We start from the raw sequence: 21,894 nt of genomic DNA, 5'->3' as shown, positions 1-21,894 counted from the left end.
CCCCAGAGAGGTTACGTTCCACGTCCCCAGAGCCAGCATCTGCCGCCCAGGTCTGTTCCGTCTAGACCCCCCACTGTCACTGCCACCCTTGTAGCAGCGCACCCGACCCCATCGGTTTCCTCCACAGGTGGTGAGCCCATGGGGAGTAGAGTGTTGGGCTGCCGCGTCACTCCTTCGGGCTGTGCCCGGCCGGGCTCCGCGGTAAACCCGGCCACCAGACGCTCGCTGTCGGGCCCTCCATCTGGGCCTGGCTCCAAATGGGGGCCCCGGGCTTCCTCCGGGCCGGGTAACTCCTTCCCTCTTCCGTTTTTTCATGGGGGTTTTGAACCATTCTTAGTCTGGCCCCTCGCCTGAGACCACTTTGCCAAGGGTAACCCTACCAGGAGCACAAGGCTCCCGACAACACAGCCCTCAGGTTCATAGGGACACACAAACCTCTCCACCACGATAAGGTGACGGTTCCCAGAGAGGTCCAACCAACCTTAACTCGCTGAATTGTCTTCAAGGACCACAGTCTTTTATACCATCGGTTTTCTGACTTTCAAAATAGATTTTAAAAAAAAGAAAAGAAGACCTGTCAGGGATTTTGCCAGATTGAGACGCGCTGTCAAATCTGAGACATTGAAGGAGGAGGCAGACTCAAGCACAGTACATGTGACATGTTGAAAGCAGCAGGGAAACAAAAAGGGGATCTGATGAACTGAGCGATGGACTGGGTTTTGAAGGCGGCACCGCTGAAGGGAAATTAATTTCCGGTCTTCAAATGTCACCCTGAAAGGTCACCTCCACGAAGCCCTGAGAAAATCGTATTTGATCTGATTTAACTTGACGTGCCTTCATCCAAACAGCGAAGAAAAGCCTCGGCCTTCAGCAGCAGATTTTGAAAGCGGGATCCACTGTATGTTGTGATTCTGCGTGCTCCTCTTTAGAGTCAGCGCACACATGCTCTACCTGTGACCAACTCTTTCATCTACAGAGCCGCCTCTGACCGTGTTGAAAACAGAGGGCCCTCTGGGTTAAGCAACATGAATGTCGACATTTGCTTTGACGCCACAGTTCACAGCGAGTTTGTAGGTTATAGATTCAATACAAAGGGAATTTACTACGACATTATATTCATGGTTCAAAGGATATAATGCCTCAGTATTGAGCTTCATTCACTTCACGCGTTGCTCCATGTTTAAAGGTCAGATGTGCAGCAGTGTCTCACTGTAGAGAGAAATGCAGCACGGAGACAGAATCCCATCTGGGTTTCACATCCATTCACATCACTTTTTATTTAGTTGCAGCTCAAAGATCAACTCAACATAAATAGCAATATTTTCCAAGTGAGGACCATAATAAAACAACAAGTGTACACCGCAGTTCTGTGAATTGCACGTTATTTATGTAATTGTCACACTACACTGTTAAACTGCTACCACGTCACTCAAGCTTAAACCATTAGTCGTCACAAAATGAATCAATGACAGTTTGAGTAATCCACCGCTTTCAGATCTCATGGCAATACGTCCAAGAGCTTTTGAGATGTGGACGGCCGGCAGCTACGCATGACTAAAAATGCAAAATATCCACAGTGTGTGAATATTCTTCTTTCATCTTTTTCCTTTCACTGTGAAAAAATAATATTTCACTCACTATTGCAAAAAAGATCTGCTTGTGGTCTATATTGCACATTGAAAAACATATAAATGACCAAATTATTTTATCCATAAATAAGAATAGCCAACCAACACACAATCAACTCACAAATATAATTCAACAGAACCATCTCTCCGTACAAAATGTGACATTTGACAATTGTAGTGATTTAACATTTGACAAACAATTTGCAGGAGGTCAACACTTCTACGAAGCAGCAGTTAACAACATTGAACATTGTGTTTTATCAAGCTCGTCATTTTGTGGCCACTTTTCTGTTGTGACTTTCTAATGAAAACAGAAAGATAAATGAACTATTAAGACATTCAAGGCCAAATGATTACAACAGTTTCCATTTCAAATGCCCAAATCAGAGGTAAACATGCGTGAAACAAGGTCACGTGCTGAAGCGTGGGCCGCCATGAGGTCCGTGCAACGCGCTGATGGCGTCAGACGGTGGTTATGTTTGTGCTGCCGCTGCTTTGGCTGTACAGGCGTCTGGGAGAAGTGCAGCACGCCAGCTGCTGGTTGAAGTGTTTGCTGAAGCGCTTGCTCATCAGGTAGAGGGCGAAGGGGTTCACGCAGGAGTTGGCGAAGGCCAGCACGCGGGCGCAGACGCTGGCGACGAAGTGGCCCAGCGAGGTGTCCACCTGGCCGTAGTGGTAGGAGCGGTACAGGTAGATCACGTGACTCGGCAGCCAGCAGACGGCAAACAAACCCACAAAGACCAGCACGGTTTTGGCCAGACGCTTTCTGGACTTGATCTGACAGGAAAGAAGAGAGAGGAAAGAGACGGGCTTCTACCATTTAACAGACACTCATGGACCTTCGTGGTGCTTTTCCACCAACACATTAGTCTTCTCTGCCAGCAAAACGCCTCATTTTACAACAATGGAAACGTTTAATTATGTTCCTTCTTTGAGTTTGCTGCTTGTTCGGCAACTTATTGTACCGATTGCTAACATCCGTCTTCCAAAAACATCCAAATCAAATTGGTCATCCTTTTTTTCATTTAACCCCCTAATTAGATTAACATTTAAATAGTTACAGGGTTGGTTTATGACTAAAGATCTATCGTGATAGTCTGATCTGTATCATCATCATTTACTATGTAAATACATAGTTTAGAGAGAGGTGTGTAAATGAGATGAACAAATTGAAAGGACCCTGCAATCAGACCTGTTTCTGGAGATGAAGGTGTCCTTCAGCAGGGACGTCCATCGAGCTCCTGATCAGACTGCGAGCGATGAAGAAGTAATAGACAGATATGACCAGGAGCGGGATGACGTAGAAGACGAAGAAGGAGGCGGTGGAGTGGATTTTGGGGTGCATCTCCCCGGCGTGGGGGTAAGGCGCACAGGTCACAAACGTCTCATTGCTGTAGCTGGTGGTGAAGGTGTGCAGGTCGGAGAAGACGGCCTCGGGAATGGCCAGAGTCACAGAGAGCAGCCAGATGGCGCCCACTCGAAGACAGAAGCCGAGCGTAGCGCTGGACTGCTGGATGTCCAGAGGTCGGACGATGGCTTTGTACCTGGACACAGAAGAGCATCGCTGACACCGTTTTCCCCCCCCCCCGACGTGTGGAGAGACCGATCCTCTCAGGATGAACTCAACGGATCACCTCGTTATAATTTCTTCATCAAACACAGGTTTAAAAGCCACTGCAGAAAAGAAAAATGTTTTTGTGACGGATAAGCTTTGAAACCTTATCTGGACGTAGGTCAGAGATAGAAAAACACATATACATATAATACACATAAAAATGGCTCGGATGAGTTACAGGTAATGGAGGATGATTTCTTTATCTCAGGTATTACATTTTGTGTGAAGGCACTAAGAGCTGTTTGCAGCGGCCAACAGATTAAAACAACAAAAACACTGAAACTCATGCATCTATATTCCTTTATTGCTTTAAAATGCATTCTGTATGAGAAGGAGCAGCATCTAAACCAAAATGTAAAAGGCACAATATTGTTAAATGTACGCATTTTCCTCCCTGGAACAGTTGGGACACTCTTAAATGAGAGCTTAAATGAAATAATCATTCGAACTGGAAAGAAATTTCTGATATAACTTTAAAAAGCGTACAATCGTACAAACAAGATTTATTGTTTGTACGATCGTGTTTGTCCAACTGTACAAACAAGAAAAAGAAAATGTTGTAAAACGGTTATTTTTTTAAATGTCTAATACAAGGAAATTTGCCTGTCTTCATTATTTTTATAAATTCGAAATGCCGTGAGGCCAATTAGCATTTATCACAATATCAACAGGGGGCAAAATAAATATGTTTCTGGGGGCTGCGGCTTGAGAAAACAGTCACAGGGGGACTTATTCAATAAGGAAAAACATTTGTCTGTTTTTGTCAACTTTCTGTTTTGTGATATACATTTTAAAAGAAATTACTGAAATGTACTCAAAACGTAGTCTGTAAATTCCCCAACTGAATAGAAATGGTGAAATCAGTCAGTTTTCGACTTTGAGGTTGAAAGTGAAGAGAGAACATGAGGATGTTTTCCACCCACCACGTTGATGCATTGTTTTAAACAACAGAGGCTCATCTAAACAAACCAGAAGATAAGTATTTAAGTACTTATTTCTAAAAACATGCCCAGACGCGTAAGTGGAGCCTACCGGTCCGCGGAGAGCGCAGTGAGGGTGAACACGGAGACTCCCACGGAGGTGAGCTGGATGAACGGGATCAACTTGCACCCCACGCGGCCGAACAGCCACTCGTCCACCAGGTAGCGGCTCGCGTCCACCGGGGCGCAGGTGACCAGCAGCAGCACGTCCCCCAGAGCCAGACTGGACAGGAACAAGTTGGGCACCGTCCGCATGGACTTCACCGTCAGACACGTCCTCATCAGCGTGACGTTCCCCACCAGACCCACGACGATGACGATCCCGTAGACGGCGGCGACCGGGATGCCGGGAAGCCAGATGTTGTAGTGCCGAGGCTCCTCTGTGGACACGTTGAGGACCGGAGCCGCGCTGTCCTCCGGGCTCATAACGAGGGCGAGGTTCGGCAGGGAGGGACGGGCTGGTTTCACCAGGAGAGCCCGCTGCGTCCTGCAGCGACTTTATAAGCGATGGGACCTCCCGCTGCGGCGCGCGGCATTTTGCGCGCGACAGATCAATAGCAGTGTGGAGGGGGGGGGGGGGGGGGAGTGGTACAGATTTTCACAAATGTTCTGCAGAGTCCGGAGTTACACCAGGATTTCCCTGGATGTGATTGGGAGGTATCACAGTGTGCATCAGTGGAAGTAGCTGGAAAGAGGTATGCTGGATTTGTAAATTATCAAAGGGCCCATTACAGTAAAATATGATCTTGTTTTTAGAGACAGTTGCATTGGAAGAGGACATCTTCAGGTGGTCGCTGTTCTCACAACAGTATTCACTATATAAGTCTCATCATTCTTTGTGTAAAAACAATGTCAATCCACATAAACACATTCCTCAGGCCGCTGATGTCCCCTGCAAATCGATTGTTTGCTGTTTAGGGCGAGTGGGGGTGACGGCCCCTGATTACTGTTGTCCTTCTGCGTCAGTTACATTTGTGTAATTCTTTACAACGATGTATATTATTACATATTTTGTGTGTTTGTCATTGTAAAACATTTTAAAATAGATAATCGGTAAATAAAGTGAAAGAGTAAAAGCACCACCATCATATTAGTGACCTTCAGAGGTCTCTTAAAAGGTCAAAATGTGTGTTTTTTGTGTTCAAAATGTCAAAAATCGATACTTTGTTAAAGGTCCTTATTTGTTGTTTGCGCAGATGCCAATTAGGCTCAAAATCATTTTCTAATATAAATGCTAATTCAGTTTTTCCGTATCAAAGCATTAGATAACAGAGATGAAAATATGCTTCTCCAAACATGACTTAAACCAATTTTCCAGAGTCTTTTGTTGCCAAATTTGATTTCAAAGAACAAAATGGCTGGTAGTTCTTAAAAGTGTCCCCCCCCCACCAAAAAATAAAAGTGGAACTTCTGAGAAAAACGGCCTTCAAAGTACAAATGCTGCTTGGACTCGATACAGACTTTCATGTGACCTCGTTACCAAGAACACACTCTGAAAGCTGCTGCTTATTCCACTGCCGGATAATTCCAGTATTATGTATCAACCGCCTTGAACCAAACTATATATTTCAGATCTCTGAATGCATGTTCTCCTGTGATGAAGAGTCGACCTCCTCGACACCGCAGCTCTCTCCATCATCCGTGTCCTTCCATTTAGAAAAAATAGAAAATAAAAAAATAGAAAATTCTTTCTTCAATATGAATGCACCTTCCGTCTTTTCCAATGGTAATTCATAATGACCTTTGCTTGGCATTCATCCGCTTTTTATCTCTAGAATTGATAAAAAACTTATTTCAATTTAAAATGTGGCACAAACTTCTCTCAGAAAACCATTTTAATCATCTTGGAAACGAATAAAGCTGTAGAGCGGTGTGTTATCTGCTAACTGTGATACTTCTGAATACTCATGTGTTTAGTAATTTTAAAGAGAGTGATGCATAATGTTTTATTTTATGAGATTGTTTTGTGTTTTGTATGTGTTTTGTAAGTATAGATCGTGTTACTGTAAAATAAAGTTGTACAGTAGGCTCCTTGTGTAAAAAGTACAAATTAGAATGTGATCAATAGACGGCAATAAGTGATTCCCTGCAGCCACAACAACATCGGTAATTGAGCCTGTACATTCCTGTGTGACCTCATTCTGACATCACGGTCCACGACATCATCGCATTCTAACCCTTTCATCTAAGATATGACATTCAGTGACACCAGTCTGGAATCTAGAAATAGAATGTTTGGTTAGAATTCAGTTCTAACTGCCACTTGTATCTGACAGCCACCCAGGGACACAGCTTGTGAGAACAGAGGGACAGCTACTCATACAAAGACACAAATTCACAGAAACGTTGTTATTCTATCATTATCGAATACTACCACTTTGTTAGAATGCAGGACCCGAAAAAAATCCTTTTGGACGTCCAACAAGAAGTTGAGCTGGCATCAGCAAATGCTGATTTGAAGAAGCAATTTGCAATCAAGGAGCTCGGTTGGGAGCAGGAAAAAGCTAAAATAATGAAGGCTTTACGTGCAGAGAGATGCATCAGGAAACAAATACTGGCTGAAAAGAAGGCCCTTGAGAAGAGGATGGAACAGGGGGTCAGCCCTCCTAGTGGACCTGCAAACAAGGGCTGCCTAGCCCCACCAGTGCTGGACCAGCAAAGTCCCAGCAGAGAGCCTGAGGGCTTGTTAAAAACCATATCGGTCATCGAAAAACAAGCCAGCGAGCTCTACTTGGAAAACACTGTCTTGAAGGAGCAGATGGTCACCAAGGAGGTCAGTTGGGAGCAGGAAAAGGCCAAAATAATGAAGGCTCTACAGTCAGAGAGATCCATCACAAAACAAGCAGAGGCTGACAGGAAAGCCTTTGAGAAAGAGAAGGAGGAACTGACCAGCTCTCTTTGTCAAACTCTGCTTGAAGAGAAAAATAAATTCAACAGTGCCATTGAGTCCTTGATAGCGCAGAATGAGAAGTACAAAGAGAACTGGATTAAAGAGAATAATATCAAATGTTCCATGAACAAAGTTGATATTGTTAACTTGGACTCCGCGTGGAAAAAACGATGGCTTGTAAGAGAGGAGGAGCATTCTGCAAGGATCCAAACTCTGCAAGACGACTTTGACAGACAGAAAAGCCAGATCACCCTGGAAAAGGACAATCTAATCACTAACACAACCAGTGAAAAGAAATCTCTTGAAGAACAGAACTGGAGCGAGGCCAAGCAGAAACGGCAAGAAAGCGAGATGATCCTGGTGGAGGCCGAGTGGAAAATAAAACTCATGGCTCTGGAAGATCAAATGAGACGTGAGTTTTCCGCAAAGGAGGCCAGGGGACTTGACTTGCAGAGACTCAGTAAGGAGGCCTCGGAGAAGGAGATTACTGATATCAAATTCGCCTTGGAGATGAAGGAGAAAGAAATCGAGATCATCCGCAGCGAGGCAGAGCGTAAAATCAAATCTGCGACTCTGGATCAACACAGCCACACCTTCCATGCACTACAGGAGGAGCACTTCCAGAGAGGGCAGGAGAGTGCCAGACTGAGCAGAGAGATGGAAAAGGAGTTGCGTCTCAAAGTGAACCAATTGGAGGAAAATATCAGGCTCCTGACACAACAGAAAGATAACCTCCATGTTTGGAACCTCCACCTTCAGGCGTTCGCCCAAAAAACTGACAAGGAAAAGGCGCAGATGAGAAAGGAGGAGAAGAAGTTAGAGAAGGAGAAAGAAAAGATGCTGAAGAAGCAAATGAAGGAACGTCAGGAGGCAGAAAATGACCTGCTGAAGAGGCAGAAGAAAGAGAGGGAAGAAAAGGAGAAAAGAGAAAAGGCGGAACTGAAGAAACAAAAGAAAGGAAAATAGGGTTTCGTCACAGGGTTTTGTCCGGTCGTCCGGTTTTCCCAAACGCAAGTTTGAAAAAAAGGTGCATACCCAACACGCACATTGACAGGGTTTCGTCCGGTCGTCCGGTTTTCCCAAACGCAAGTTTGAAAAAAAGGTGCATACCCAACACGCACATTGACAGGGTTTCGTCCGGTCGTCCGGTTTTCCCAAACGCAAGTTTGAAAAAAGGGTGCACACCCAACACTTCTATTTCTATGTTTTTCAGGCTGCGCTATGCCTGGTAGCCTATAGGCCTGGCGCCTAATGCCTGTAGTTACATTTCTACCACAGTAGAAGAAATCAAAGTACTCCACTCAATTCCTTCTAGACCTGTAGACCGGTGGTCCCCAACCACCGGGCCGCACCACAAAAAGCTTATATATTTTTTTTTTCTGAAAAATGTTTTATTTAGAAAATTGACCGGATTTTCTCCTAATTATGTGCGCTCGTCCCTCTGACATATTCCGCACGCGTCACCAGGCGCTTTTCGAACACAGAGCGCGCGACTACTACTACACAACTTGTGTGCAAGCGTTATTTAACAACATAACAAAAAAACAGTTAACCTTACTTACCAAATAACGGATTTCCACCCAAGCCGGAAAAAATGATGTTGCAGCCAATTTCAGTCCGCAAAAAAGGCAGAACGGCGCTAAAAGCGCAGAATGTGGCGCTTGCGCAAAGGGTAGTCCTCATTAATGAATTAATTTGAGTTGACACATGCACGCTTTAACCTAAACAAATCTCATAAGTGAAACTATTAAACCATTTTATGTTGATGCTATTGATTAAATAGCATATGTTCATGCGTTAATAGATATATTCAAATAAAGAAATCACCATGTAAACTTGTCACATCTAAGAAGGGCTTGAATCATTTTTCTGAGACAATAAATTAGATGCCTGCATATTTATTTTAGTTTAAAAACCCCAAAAGCAGCATCAAATACAAAGTATTACAGAAAATGTACCTTGTGTCTGATACATTAGTATTATTTGGACATTATCCAATCTATCAGCAGGACTTTTTAAAGTTTAAGGGATACACGGTTAACCCATTTCAAGTGAAATCAGAGGCAAAATTGCTCACAAGTGGTTTAATTTTTAACAATGTGTTTTATTTCAAAAATGAATAATGTGTTTCTTTTTAAATGTTTCATTGTTATCTGCAAATTAAATTCAGCTGTGAGATAAATGTAGTGAAGTCTAAATTATGACAGTATGACAAACTTAAATGTGCACTCGAGTAGACTGCAGTACTCCAGATAATGTTATATTAAAGTTAAGGTAAATCACAACCATATAGAATTCCACATAAAGATATGTTATTGTGTATTTGTTTAACAAATACTGTATCACGTTTACACCAACATGACGGACGCTTACAAAGCTGCTCCCCCCCCCCACCAGGGACAGTCTGACCCCCTCTCAATGTTCCTTCTCCCCAAATACACACCTCTCATCAGACGTGTGAAACCCACTGTGAGGACAGTTAACGTAAGGCCGGAGGGAGCAGACTCTGCCCCACACCTCCGGTTTGAACACACAGACTGGAGTGTGTTTGTCACCGAGGCCACACTGGACTCCCACTCAGACATCAACGCCTCTGCCTCCTCTGTTCTGGACTATATAACACCAATGTCCACGCTGTCACCACCCTCAAAAGGATCTCCACATTCCCCGACCAGAAGACAACTCTAACCCTGGATGAACCCTGGAGAGGTTCACCTGCTGCTGAAGGCACGTGACATTGCTTTCAGATCAGGTGATGCTCAGGCCTACGGCTCATCCAGGGCTGACCTGAGGTGGGGCATCAAAAAGGCCAAGCACAGCCACGAGCTTAGGATGGAGCGGCACTTCAAGAGCGGCTCCAGGCCGCTGGCCCTGATGGCGTCCCCGGGCACGTGCTCAGGAACTGTGCAGTGCAGCTGACTGCGGTCCTGACGGACATCTTTAGCCTGTCACCTGCTTTAAAACCACCTCCATCGTACCGGTGCCGAATGGGGCGTTAGCCCCATGCCACTGAACATTCTGCTCTTCAATTATGCCATATTTGCACAACTTGCACTACCTTGTCATTCATATTTACAAGTACAAGTATGTACATACTGCTGCATGTATATTTCAACGGTGATGATGAACTGGACCATTTTTGACCTTTCCTTCAGCACCAAGGAGAGCAGACTGTGGCGTCTTTCGCCACCTGGTGGACAAGATGCTCAACTGCAAGAATATGAATGAGTTCATTGTTTGGTTTCCCTGGATAAATGATTTATTCTTATAGTGACACAGATAGCTAGAAAGAAACGTGCCACGTTCAAAGACCATTGTTTGCTACACGGCTATAGTCTGAGTTTTAGAAAAACTGAGGTCATGAGGTCAAACACAAACCAGTGAAACCCTCCCAACACTAACTGTGGCTCTGGGGACAGCATAGTTTAACTAACACGACATGAATTCTAATGACTTATGTGATCCCTCGACTTGAGTAACCTCCTGCACCCACATAAGTTTTTAAACTAAAGTATTTCAACAAAGACTGACTGTGTGTTTCTCCTAGTGGAGAAGTTAAAAACCGGCCCCTGCTCGGTGATGAATGGCCACGATCTGTTTGAAGGCCTGTTGGGGACAGTTTGGTTTTCTGGTCCGACTCCTGCAGCCGAGCAGACCGGGGTCCTCTCTGTTTAGTGTCTTTGCAGGAGTGGAGCCTGGCTTACTGCTGCTTTGTTCACTGACCTTAAAAGACACACTCGCTCCCCTCGCGCTAGACCCCAAGAGCTGGACTGAAGAAGAAGCACAAAGAACCGAGATGGAAACTGTGATCGGGGTGAATTTTAATTGTTCAACACATTTCGTTTGTTTAGACTTTTGGCTAATTTTCAAGTAAACAAAGTTTGTGAGACTGCAGTCTTGTGAGACTATGAACAAATTGTGTCAGTTTAAGAATGTCATTTTTAGTTCAAAGCACACAAATATGATAAACCCCACAAAAACTCATTTCTATCGCTTGGATATGATGATGATCATGATATATGATGACTTGGAAACTGAAAATGCTTCAGGCAGTGTTTGGACATCCTCACGGTTCGAGACGGCAAAAAAAGTTTTTGAATGACAACGAAATAGTTTCCGAATGCTTTCCAAGCATTTCTGAGCTGTGTTTGTCCGTGTGCTGCAATACGAGCTGCCAACAACAAACCATAAAGGGGTTATTGTTATAAATAAAGTTTCCAGATAAACAGAACAAAAGGGATTTTGTTTTCAACGTAACATCATTGAATTGAACTGCGTTCACAGCCTCACATGAGTGACTATAGTGTGATCTTTAAAAACATATATCATTGAATCTCTGACGATACTCTTACGTTACTGTATTGTATTGTGATCTATATGTTTTATTGCTCAACTTAGTGATTTGACACAGCAGAAAGAAGAAGAAAACATCATCTCATCTTGGGTAAGACAAAGAAATCGAATTTATTTATCAAAAGAAAGAGAGAATATGAGTACAACGAAGTTTACAATATGCAGAGTGCAAAAACGTATTGCTGACCAAAACATAAAAAGCAGCACAAGTGTGGGAACTAATACATGATACAAGACATTCTATTGAAACATTAATGCAACCCCCACGTCGTGAAATTAAAAAAATAATAATAGCCATAATTATGTTAATCAGATCTCAAATAAATCCTAAGGTACATTGACTCAGTAGATTTGTGTGATATTGAATATTAATACTGAAGTGCTGTTCTGTTTAATACAGGATGTGTCCACCATGTCCCAGTTTAAAAGGTCACAGACCTTCTGTTCACGCACTCAAACGATTATTTAAGTTTTCCCAACAATTTCTTGATGTCCTTCCTCTTTTTATCTTTTTATATTTCCATTCAAATTGTGTGAACGGGATCAGAAAAGCACACTATACTCTATTCATGTATCCACAATATAGGGAGACTAGCCTCACATCTAGCCAAATATAAACCATGCCCCCATTTCGGGGGGGCGGAACATCTCCAGACCCCACAGCAGGGGGTCTCGCGAGCACACGGCGCACTACGGAGACCGCAGCGCCCCGTGCGCCCTCCACAGACTCCATCCGGGACAACACTTCTCCGTGAGAAAAACACACACACACACACACACACACACACACACACACACACACACACCCTGGCCGCACTAAAGACATCGCAAATGAGCCGCAGCGGCAGCGGGGGAACCGTAACAACGCCGTCCCTTCCGGCAGGGCGGGCTGACCGACTCCCCGGTGGCGGCCGTATGGACGCCCGGACCCGAATGGCGGAGTGAGCGAGGATGCGCCTCCCCAGTTCCATCTTTGTGTCGGTGTCTCTGTTCACGGCCGAGACCACGGCGGCGCTCTACCTCAGCTCCACGTACCGCTCCGCCGGGGACCAGATCTGGCAGGGTCTCACGCTCCTCTTCACGCTCGTGCCGTCCGTGCTGGTGCAGCTGACCCTCACCTTCATCCACCGGGACCTGAGCAGGGACCGGCCGCTCGTCCTGCTGCTGCACATCCTGCAGCTCGGACCCGTAGTCAGGTCAGTGCTGGCGCCCTACCCCCCCGTGATCCAGCTGTGCCCCCTAATCACGCCATTGAAGGTGTCGATTCGTGTCAATTTACCGAGTGCATTGCGCACATGCGCATGTTTTCATTCACTTCGGCCTTTTTTTGTTGTTGTCCCCGGCTGGCTGCAGACATGCACCGGCTGCCGGGATTGACCCCCCGCCATCGAGTTCGGGGACAAACAGCTGATCAATAAGCGTATCGATATGTTCCATAAACCGCACAGCGGGCTGCCACTCCCGCTTTCACCAAGATCTCCTCTTTTGAGCTGTGGCTGATGTAGAAGAAGAAGAAGAAGAAGCTGACTGTTATGACGGAGGACCCTTTGAACACACGGAGCGTAACAGGCCTGATCTGTGTAAGCCCGGATCCGGAGGGACCACCAGCTCCAGTTAAAGCAGCCTAATCCTGATCCTGGTGTCCAAAGCCTCCCTGCTGTCAGGCATGCAGAGCAACCATGTTGTCACACATCAAACAAAAGACCACATGGGGAGATGGAAATATGGAGACAAACGCTGAAAGTGGAAACCCATCGATCAGCATGTCTTCTTTTGGTAATAATGACCGTTTGCGTTATTGTTGAAGAAAATAAATCCAAATATTTAATTAGTTTAGCTTCTCAAAAGAGACAATTTGCTACTTTTCTTTGTGTTCTCTTGGAGTAAACTGATTTTTTTTTTAGTTCAGAGCTGTACAACTAAAAAACATTGAAAATCGAACCTTGGACTAGTAAAAATAAAAGTTAGTTGCAGCCCCATTGGAAACCCATTATGAGATTGAAATAAAAATAAAACTTTCAGCCTGCAGCAAATTTATTTAGTCAAATATTTGCACATGGCAGCATGTAACTTAATGGTCACAGGACTTTATAAAGCAGTGTAATTTTTTTTAAACAACACATAGTATATCCTAAAAATGACTTAATTCAGTATGTATTATTTTTTCCTGTGCAAGTCATCATTGAAATATAAAAGAGGCTAGGTTGATAAAAACATCTTAAGAAATGCACTTATCTTGGACTTGACGGACGCTGTCACTGTATCTCTCAAATCAAAATCAATGAACACCTGAAAACTCTTCAGTTCAACGTTTTGTGGACAAAACCTACCGTTTTAATGTATACAATTAAGCTTCAGCTAATTTGTTTTACTATTTTTAGACATGATATAGATAGACATTAAATGGTGGATTCTTATCTAAATTATTCAGTTAAATTGACGTTACTGACAGAAAGACTTGTTTGCTAGTTTATTGTCCCTTAGTCTCATTCTGGCTCCTCAGCATTCAGCTAGCCTTCAGCTTGAGGATAAACACCGACTTAAAGAGGGGGCTATATTCACCACGTCACAGAAACATCCATATTTCATGGTTTTCTCTGGTCGACCAGTTGAGCAAACACGTTGACGCCCCAGCCGAGGCCTCTGTGGATGTGACCCCGGCCGGCCTGTTTCCCCTCGAGTGGCTTCGGATGATTACTGTTCAGACTTTTACATCTTTCCTCAGTGAAGAGCATATCTAAGAATAGCACACAGTGGCTGCGGCTCCTTATCTCTGACAACATAACCAGGGAGGGAAACGTCTGTCTCTGCTGCCAACTTCCTCAACAAGCAACTCTTCAAATATCACTAACAATCAGCTCATTTATTTGCATCATAACTGCAACAAGACCGCTTTCAGGGCGGAAAACTTGTTTTCTTTCTTTCTTATCAGCTTCTTATCTTAAAAAACGTATTAACTTCATAAGAGGAGGATGCATCATTTTGTCTTTCAGAAAAGTCAACCTAAGTTGACTTCATCGGTCTCTCAAGGGTTAAAAATGCATTGCTGGAGTTTCACTAAACAAACTTGACTTAAGGTCTGTGTACTGAGGCTTTTTTTTCCTGCAGCTTTTGTAACGTTGAAAATCCCCCCCCCCTGAAAACGGTCGTTTTCTTATGGTTCCTTCTCCTGGAAGAATCAATACAACATAATATGTGCAGACTTTGATAACAGAAGCTTGTTTCAGTTTAATCTACTAAAAGAACAGAGTTTCTCTCTGCTCACCTGGAATCTGGAAGCTAAAGATAGTTGCCGCTGTTGATGAAAACGACAGGAAGTTATTGTGCTTCTAATTGTCAGGAAGAGGAGAGACTGATTGGTCTGGTTCCACGAGGCACCGCCACATAAACATTATTTTGTCAAAATCTGTCTGCACTTCCTCTTTTCACTGAAAAGAGGATGAAGATCAGTGATGTTTGGAACTGATATTCGTCTCTTCATCCGTCGATGAGACTTAGGTCACTTGTTTTCTGCAATCTGAAAGAGACACCGACAGACTCTTTCCACTCTTATTTATTTATCTGTATTTTAATGGAGTCGGTGGTGCGTGCCGCTCCAGCCGATAAACCGTCTGACCCTCAGCACCCCTGTGGATTAAATCCTCCTGGCTCGGTGTTAAAGTGGTGCTGTGCACCAGTTGCAGCCTCGACCTAGTCTCCACCTGCACGCAGCTGCACAACAGCTGTCTGGACATTCGAATGAACAGGCTGCTCAATGCTCGTGTACACGCAGCAAAAGGTATTGTTGCCACATAAACAAAAATGATTCCTGGCCTAACTGTGCGAGTGTTGAAACAATGGCTTCATATGAACCTTTTATTGTAGCTTTTTAGTGTTCAAATAGATCACGTTTCAAGACCTGAGAGTTGGGTTGAGGTCAATCCTTTCATTGATTGTAGGACAGCTGCAAATGTGTGTTTGGATTTGCACCGTGGTTTTAAACGAACAGACAATTTTAAAGATGTGCTCTGCAATTGTAATGGAAATTTAATTCACTAAAACACATTAAAAATATTAAATACACTTAATATTGAGCTTATTTGCAGCACTGGATAAAACATCAACATTTTCATGAATACATATTTGTCCTTCAGAACCAACCTGGTCAAAGCTGCACTTTAGGTATGTTTTCCTTTCCAATATTAATAATGTGCACACTCAGTGAGGTCGGCATGCTGAAAATGATCAGTGGGGGATCAGAAAAAAGATCCTGAGTATTATGAGAACCTTCAGCAAAACAGCATTCCTCACACTGTGCTGAAATGTCAGGAAACGTTTTCAATAAGCGTGAATCTGGTTTTCTATCTTTATTTGATCTCGATCTATCAACATTTCGCTCCGTTTTGTAAAACGTTACATGTGATCTAACCAGCGCTGCTGCTGTTTTCATGCTGCTTTGCTCCTGCAGGTGTCTGGAGGCGTTCTGCATCTATGGCAGTGTGGGCCGTGTGGAGGAGCCCTACGTCAGCATCATCAGGAAGAAGCAGATGCCTCGCCGGGGACAGTCGGAGGAGGTGGAGCGGCAGGTGGGGCAGGCGGAGGGGAAACTGTTTACACACCGAGCCGCCTTTGCCCGCACCTCGGTAATTCAGGCCTTCCTGGGATCGGCCCCCCAGCTCACCCTACAGCTCTACATCTGCGTCCTGCAGCAGGGGGTCTCCGTCGGACGAGGTGAGGAGGAGGAATTTAAGTGGGTTTGACTTATGTCACATGTCCCCTTAATCCCCCCCACCCCTCTTGCCAGTACACAGCTCCACCGTGGTGTGGGCCGATCAGCTAAGAGCCATATTGGAAATAAGAGGATGGTGTTTTCATGAGTCAAAGTGATGTTATATAACCACCTCTCTGATTCACAGGAGGGAAAATGGTGATTCTCTCCGCCAGTAGGTGCACACCTGGCTGTCCAACGCTTTGAGCCAGCCAGTTGTTCTATTTCTGAGAGAGATTTATAGAAGTTTCACACAAGGGCAAACCGAGGCATCTGGTCTTCAAGTTAGGACAAATGATGTTTTGGATGCATAAATTCTTCTGCTCCGGACCGTCTGACACTTCTATTTCACGCTTAGCGATTTAACAGCCTGATTGTGATGAAAGGGAGCCTCAGGGCCTTTTTAAAGGAGGGCTTTACCGTCAGTACAATCATCAATTCCCTCTATGTAATGGCAATTAAAATATATATTTAGGCCATTTCAATGGAGGGGATAAGGGGAAGAATCCACAGTCAAGTTTATCTGAAGTCTTCTTAGAAGCAAATCCCATCTTTTATGATGCCTCCACTGCTGTGCACTAATGAAGAAAAAAGAAGGCTCCTTTAATGTGGTGATGTGGGGCTTTCATTCAGTTTGTAGATCACATAGACACCATACACTGTAATATTGTCTTATATACTTTCAGGACAGAAAACATGCATGATACCAACATTTTATAATCTTAACAAAGACCAAAAAATGTTTCTTTTGGGAAAAGATGAACCCAAATGAATTTTGGAGGACACGCTTACCTCACTTATCTATCTCTCTTTTACAATGTCAGGCACTCTGATGGTGATCTCCCTCCTGTCTATTGTGTACGGGGCGCTGCGCTGCAACATCCTGGCCATTAAGATCAAATACGACGACTATGAAGTGGACGTGCGCCCCATGGCTTACGTGTGCATTTTCCTGTGGAGGAGCTTTGAGATCGCCACTCGCGTGGTGGTTCTGGTTCTGTTCAGCTCTGTGCTGCAGCTCTGGGTCCTGCCTGTGGTTCTGCTCAACTTCCTGGTTTTCTTCCTGTACCCGTGGATCCTGTTCTGGCAGAGCCACTCGCCCTTCCCCGAGAACATAGAAAAGACCTTGACCAGGGTGGGGACCACCATCGTGCTTTGCCTGCTCACCTTCCTCTACGCCGGCATCAACATGTTCTGCTGGTCAGCCGTGCAGGTGAAACTCAACGACCCGGACCTCATCAACAAGTCCCAGAACTGGTATCGCATGGCCGTGTACTACATGATGCGCTTTGTGGAGAACGCCTCGCTGCTCCTGCTGTGGTACATCTACAAAACCGACTTCTACAAGTTCTTCTGTGCGCCGCTGCTGGTGCTGCAGCTGCTGGTCGCCTACGCCATCGCCATCTTCTTCATGCTGGTCTTCTACCAGTTTTGCCATCCGTGTCGGAGGCTCTTCTCTTCCAGCATGACCCAGGGCCTTTGGAACTGCTCGTCTCTCCTCTGTCTCATGTGCAATTCTGCTTCCCCACAGAACAGGCCGCTGGGAGACGCGCCCCGTCCCGCTAAGAGCGCGGGGCCGCCTAACGACGAGGCCCTGGACTCGGCCAGCGACAGCGCAGACGACGTGCCTAATGAAACGTCGTACGACATGCTCAGTGATACAATCTGTGAGAATGCTAATGAAGTGGGCAATAATATATGTGGTGGAATCAACGGCGACGTCAACCACAGTGTATCCTGCAATGCGTAAAGCGCCTGTCGGACGTGCCGCCCAGAGGAGAGACGGACAGTCTGATCACACGCGCTTTAACCCTCCAAGTGCCACACGAACCCCTCCGCCACCGATTCACATGTCCATCTCACCTCTGTTCTCCTCCAGAGACGTCCTACATCAGTGAACACAAAATAAAAACAAGCCCCTTGACAGGCTTACAAATAAAGTCACGGACCCAGCAATTACTTCTATTGTTTTTAGTGTGTCTACTTCTATGCTGCATTACTGACCACAGGGCGCCGTGCATTTCAATTGATTGTATTTGATATCTGTGTTTGGCATGGAGGCGTGCATGTGTCGAGCCTCAGATGAACTTCTGCAGGAGGGAGGATCTGTTTTGTACGGAGGGCGGGAGAGTGGGGAGTGTTCTGATGCTCCGTGTAGTTTTATGGCTGCAAGCGATCAGCTTTTTTACTCCTGGATCACAGCTTTATCATTGATACGCGCTGCTTCTGTGATGTGTTTGGGATTGGTGACGAGATGTGAATCTCCACACATTATTTAAAGAGCCTGTTTGATCACCAAACACATTAATTGTAAAGTACGACCTTCTCCAGGCGTAATGTTTTTGCACGTTTACAAAAGGGATTTAAGTGGCTTTGTTTTAACTGCTGAGCAACAGTTGCAGTGATGTGAAATGCTTTTAGATGTATTTGCATTTTTGTAATTAGAGCCAATGTAAGTTGGCTCTAAATCTGTGTCTCACTAGTATAGAATATTTACACCAAGTGCACACTAAAATGTATTATCTTAGCATCTGTAAGATATTTTTGATGGCATTTTTGCTTTTTCAACCTTTAATGTATAATTGTGTATGAGAGAGAATGTCAGTGTTTGTTTTTGCACTTACTCTTTTTCGCCATGTACCTGCAGAATGATGACTGCCTCATGTATCAAATTATCGTTTTTTAAGATGAGCCAAAAAAAAGAAATGTATTGCAGAAATTGGACATTCCCATACAGAGCAAAAATGAAAAGGCTTATAATCCTACTTAAAAATAAATTTATATTTATATGTGGAAATTGTCACATTTTTCTATTAAAGCCAAGAAGCCGTTTCAGCACGCTTTGCCTCGTATGGAGATCGAGTGGACAAACTCTCAAACTGAAAGTTTTTATTAACTGAAATTCAAATCACATTCTTATACGAAGATAACACTAAGATACCAAAAAAGCGGGCTGTGAACACAAGGACCACACTGGAGTCGTTCCAATAAACTTCTTTAAACAGCGTTCATGAACCACGTTTTAATGAAGAAATCAAGGATTTCTACAGAAAATGTCTAGAAAAAGTGCATTTATCCTTCTGACCAATGAACTCCATCATACCTGGAAATAGATATCTCATATCCACAGTTACAGACTGATCCATAAAGCACAAACTCAGACTAAAAGAGACACTAACATTTAGGAATGTACTTAAATAAATTAACTAAGACAACTGACAGTCCTTAGCCATGCTAGCAGAGGCAGCACCCACAGCTAAACACGTTGACGTTCAGCAGGTATACATTTTACCATGTTCACCATCTTAGCGTCAACATTTGAGTTTATTAGCTTTAAATATAATGTTTTTAGTCCTGCAGGTATTTGCTGACAAAGCAAAATAATGCATCCCAAAACTAATTACAACGGAGGCTTGAATATGGGTAGAAAACTTCAGGGCAATCTATCACATAGTTGTTGGTAAACTTCACAGTCATCCCAAGAGCCTTGCTGCTAGCACGGCTTAAAAAGAATCGAGTTTCACATTACTAGCATCCATCTAGATCTTAATAGTCAACACAGCTGCGTCCAGGTTGAAAATCCTTTCTTGGTCGTTCCAAGGCAATATTTTCTCAAACCTTTTTCTGCCGTTATGTTATTTAACCCTGTGGGGGGAAAAAGTTATGTGTCTATTCAGAGGGAAACATCTGAGGAACTCAATGGCTTCATGGTCACGCTGACGTTTCAAGCATCAGACATGACAGCTCACAGCGCCACAGCGAACACACCGACCACACAGTACATGGTGCGATTCTCCCACCTGACTGTGCAGCTTCCTGTAAGACACAAACAAGCAGGAGAAATCGCAAAGTAGTGGCAGTACCGTTTGACAATTTTGATTAATAACTATACAATTTCTGAATCACCTAAAGCATGCATTACCATTGGGGTAGCTGTACAGATGATCAGCACGTTCTCTTCACATTATCGCAGTGAAATAAAGAATTTCTTTTGGTAACTGCAGTGAAACCCAAACCAAATTGCAAAAGCGCTCCGGCTGTAATTATGAATCATCTCTCACCATCAGTGGCAGTGTCCCAGTAGCAGGAGTTGGCTGTGTGGAGACCGGCGCCACTCTTCTGCATGATGGTACAGTTTACTGCAAAACATCAGACAGCAGTCTTAACTCAGTCAGAAACGTGTCACATGTCAATGTTGCGTCCTGAGGTCTCAGGTCACTGTTCACGAAGGCCAGTTGGTTCACCTATGTATTTGAACGGACGTCCTTGCTTCACCAGATGAGTCAGAGAGTGCTCAACTATACCGGCCGTCCACTGGTTCACTTTACTCTGGTTGTAATCTGTTCCACCAATCACACCTTCGATACACTGAGACCGAGCCAGAGAGAGAGAGAAAGAGAGAGACATGGACATTGTCATCACACTAAATCCTTTATTCACCATTAAAATATGTCTCAATGTTTTCAGAAGCACAAACGTACCTCTTTAACTGAGATGTTGACATCATCAGCATTGAAGACTACCTGCTGTCAAAGTTCAAAAAGAAGGAAAAACGTTATCAGTTGGTGGTATCTGTTGTGTTTCATTTCATGTATGGCATTTAAAAATGCACCACCGTATAGACTAAATCTATATTAAATACATAATTTGTATATACAATTTGTAAATACAATTTGTATATACAAACGGTTATACAAACTGAACTTCCAAATACGTACCAAGACAACATTTGGCACAAAATGTACTTTACAAAACTGCAGAGATGTTTAACATTATCAAGCAAACCACTTACATTTAAAAAATAAAGTACATGTTAATTTCAATAACTTGAATGAATTACTTTTAATTAAATAATAAAAATAGTAATATTTCTATCATGTATCATTTTTTTTCTTTTTCCTTTATATATATATATATAAAGGAAAAAGAAAAAAAATTATATATATATATATATATATATATGAACGCTAGGTATTTAAAATGTATCAATTTAACCCTCACAGCAACTTGATCGTTAACGTTAGATGTAATAATATTGAGTGACCACACCTCGATGGAAATTACCGTTAGCTTCTGCTAGCCGGTTTAGCTGGCAGAAGCTAACGTTAGTTTGACGGCAGAGATTTAATGAGTTAAGATAAAAATTGTATTCAAAACAAGTTTACCTCATCTCCAGAGTTGTATTCCTCCATCGTTACTCGCACAGAGTTACGTTATTATAGTTAATTACTTTAATGTCACCGGGTCGGGTGGAGTTCCGTGTAGCTACTCAGTTCCGGTTTACTTCCTGTGTTCCAGAGTCAACGAGCGCAGAAAAGACAAGACTGTTACTACTGAAGCGGGGGACTGATTTCCCTGCGTTGCCTCTTGGCGGTGGAAGTCACACATAAAAAACAGCGTCATATTTGATCATTCATGAAAATACTGTAAACCCACCGTTATTTATCAGGAAAATAAAGCAGCCATTCGAGTTAAAAAACAACTACGGATTGAATTCAGACTGTATTAAATATTCTTAATTCTTAATATTTGGTAAACCAAATGCCTATATGGGAATATGTTGTTATATATGTACATTATATATATGTATGTATGTATATATATATATATATATATAACATATACAACATTTAAAAGTAGGCCCACTTTGAACCATATCCATTCCATGTCATCATTCTGAT

General features: G+C 43.6%; 4 protein-coding genes across 5 annotated transcripts; 2 read left to right on the top strand and 2 right to left on the bottom strand.

The window, feature by feature from the left end:
• Positions 1 to 1,258: 1,258 nt before the first annotated feature.
• On the bottom strand, positions 1,259 to 6,293 carry LOC120834371 (gastrin-releasing peptide receptor). Its single transcript, XM_040202329.2, has 3 exons — positions 4,276 to 6,293; positions 2,821 to 3,172; positions 1,259 to 2,405 (listed from the first exon to the last, which is right to left on the bottom strand). The coding sequence occupies exons 1-3, from the start codon at positions 4,647 to 4,649 to the stop codon at positions 2,091 to 2,093; spliced, it is 1,041 nt and encodes a 346-aa protein (XP_040058263.2). The 5' UTR covers positions 4,650 to 6,293; the 3' UTR covers positions 1,259 to 2,090.
• Positions 6,294 to 6,430: 137 nt separating this feature from the next.
• LOC144388741 (uncharacterized) lies at positions 6,431 to 9,360 on the top strand. The gene has a single exon (XM_078090271.1). The coding sequence runs from the start codon at positions 6,610 to 6,612 to the stop codon at positions 8,077 to 8,079; it is 1,470 nt and encodes a 489-aa protein (XP_077946397.1). The 5' UTR covers positions 6,431 to 6,609; the 3' UTR covers positions 8,080 to 9,360.
• Positions 9,361 to 11,691: 2,331 nt separating this feature from the next.
• xk (X-linked Kx blood group (McLeod syndrome)) lies at positions 11,692 to 19,010 on the top strand. Its single transcript, XM_040202323.2, has 4 exons — positions 11,692 to 12,217; positions 12,350 to 12,662; positions 15,914 to 16,176; positions 17,038 to 19,010. The coding sequence occupies exons 2-4, from the start codon at positions 12,418 to 12,420 to the stop codon at positions 17,961 to 17,963; spliced, it is 1,434 nt and encodes a 477-aa protein (XP_040058257.1). The 5' UTR covers positions 11,692 to 12,217; positions 12,350 to 12,417; the 3' UTR covers positions 17,964 to 19,010.
• A 191-nt stretch (positions 19,011 to 19,201) lies between these two features.
• On the bottom strand, positions 19,202 to 21,612 carry LOC120834377 (dynein light chain Tctex-type 3). Of its 2 annotated transcripts, none has more exons than XM_040202336.2 (5): positions 21,379 to 21,612; positions 20,695 to 20,739; positions 20,458 to 20,581; positions 20,275 to 20,352; positions 19,202 to 20,029 (listed from the first exon to the last, which is right to left on the bottom strand). In XM_040202336.2, exons 1-5 carry the CDS (start codon positions 21,403 to 21,405, stop codon positions 19,959 to 19,961), a joined length of 345 nt encoding a protein of 114 aa, XP_040058270.1. In that variant the 5' UTR covers positions 21,406 to 21,612; the 3' UTR covers positions 19,202 to 19,958. The 2 variants fall into 2 exon arrangements, with proteins under 2 accessions (XP_040058270.1, XP_040058271.1); XM_040202337.2 differs by having other exon boundaries at positions 20,695 to 20,736.
• Between the last annotated feature and the right edge of the window lie 282 nt (positions 21,613 to 21,894).

This window comes from Gasterosteus aculeatus, chromosome 16 (assembly GCF_964276395.1).
Source record: "Gasterosteus aculeatus chromosome 16, fGasAcu3.hap1.1, whole genome shotgun sequence".
Lineage (NCBI taxonomy): Eukaryota > Metazoa > Chordata > Actinopteri > Perciformes > Gasterosteidae > Gasterosteus > Gasterosteus aculeatus.
The sequence above is the reverse complement of the archived record's forward strand: the minus strand, read 5'-3'. Positions and strand labels throughout refer to the sequence as shown.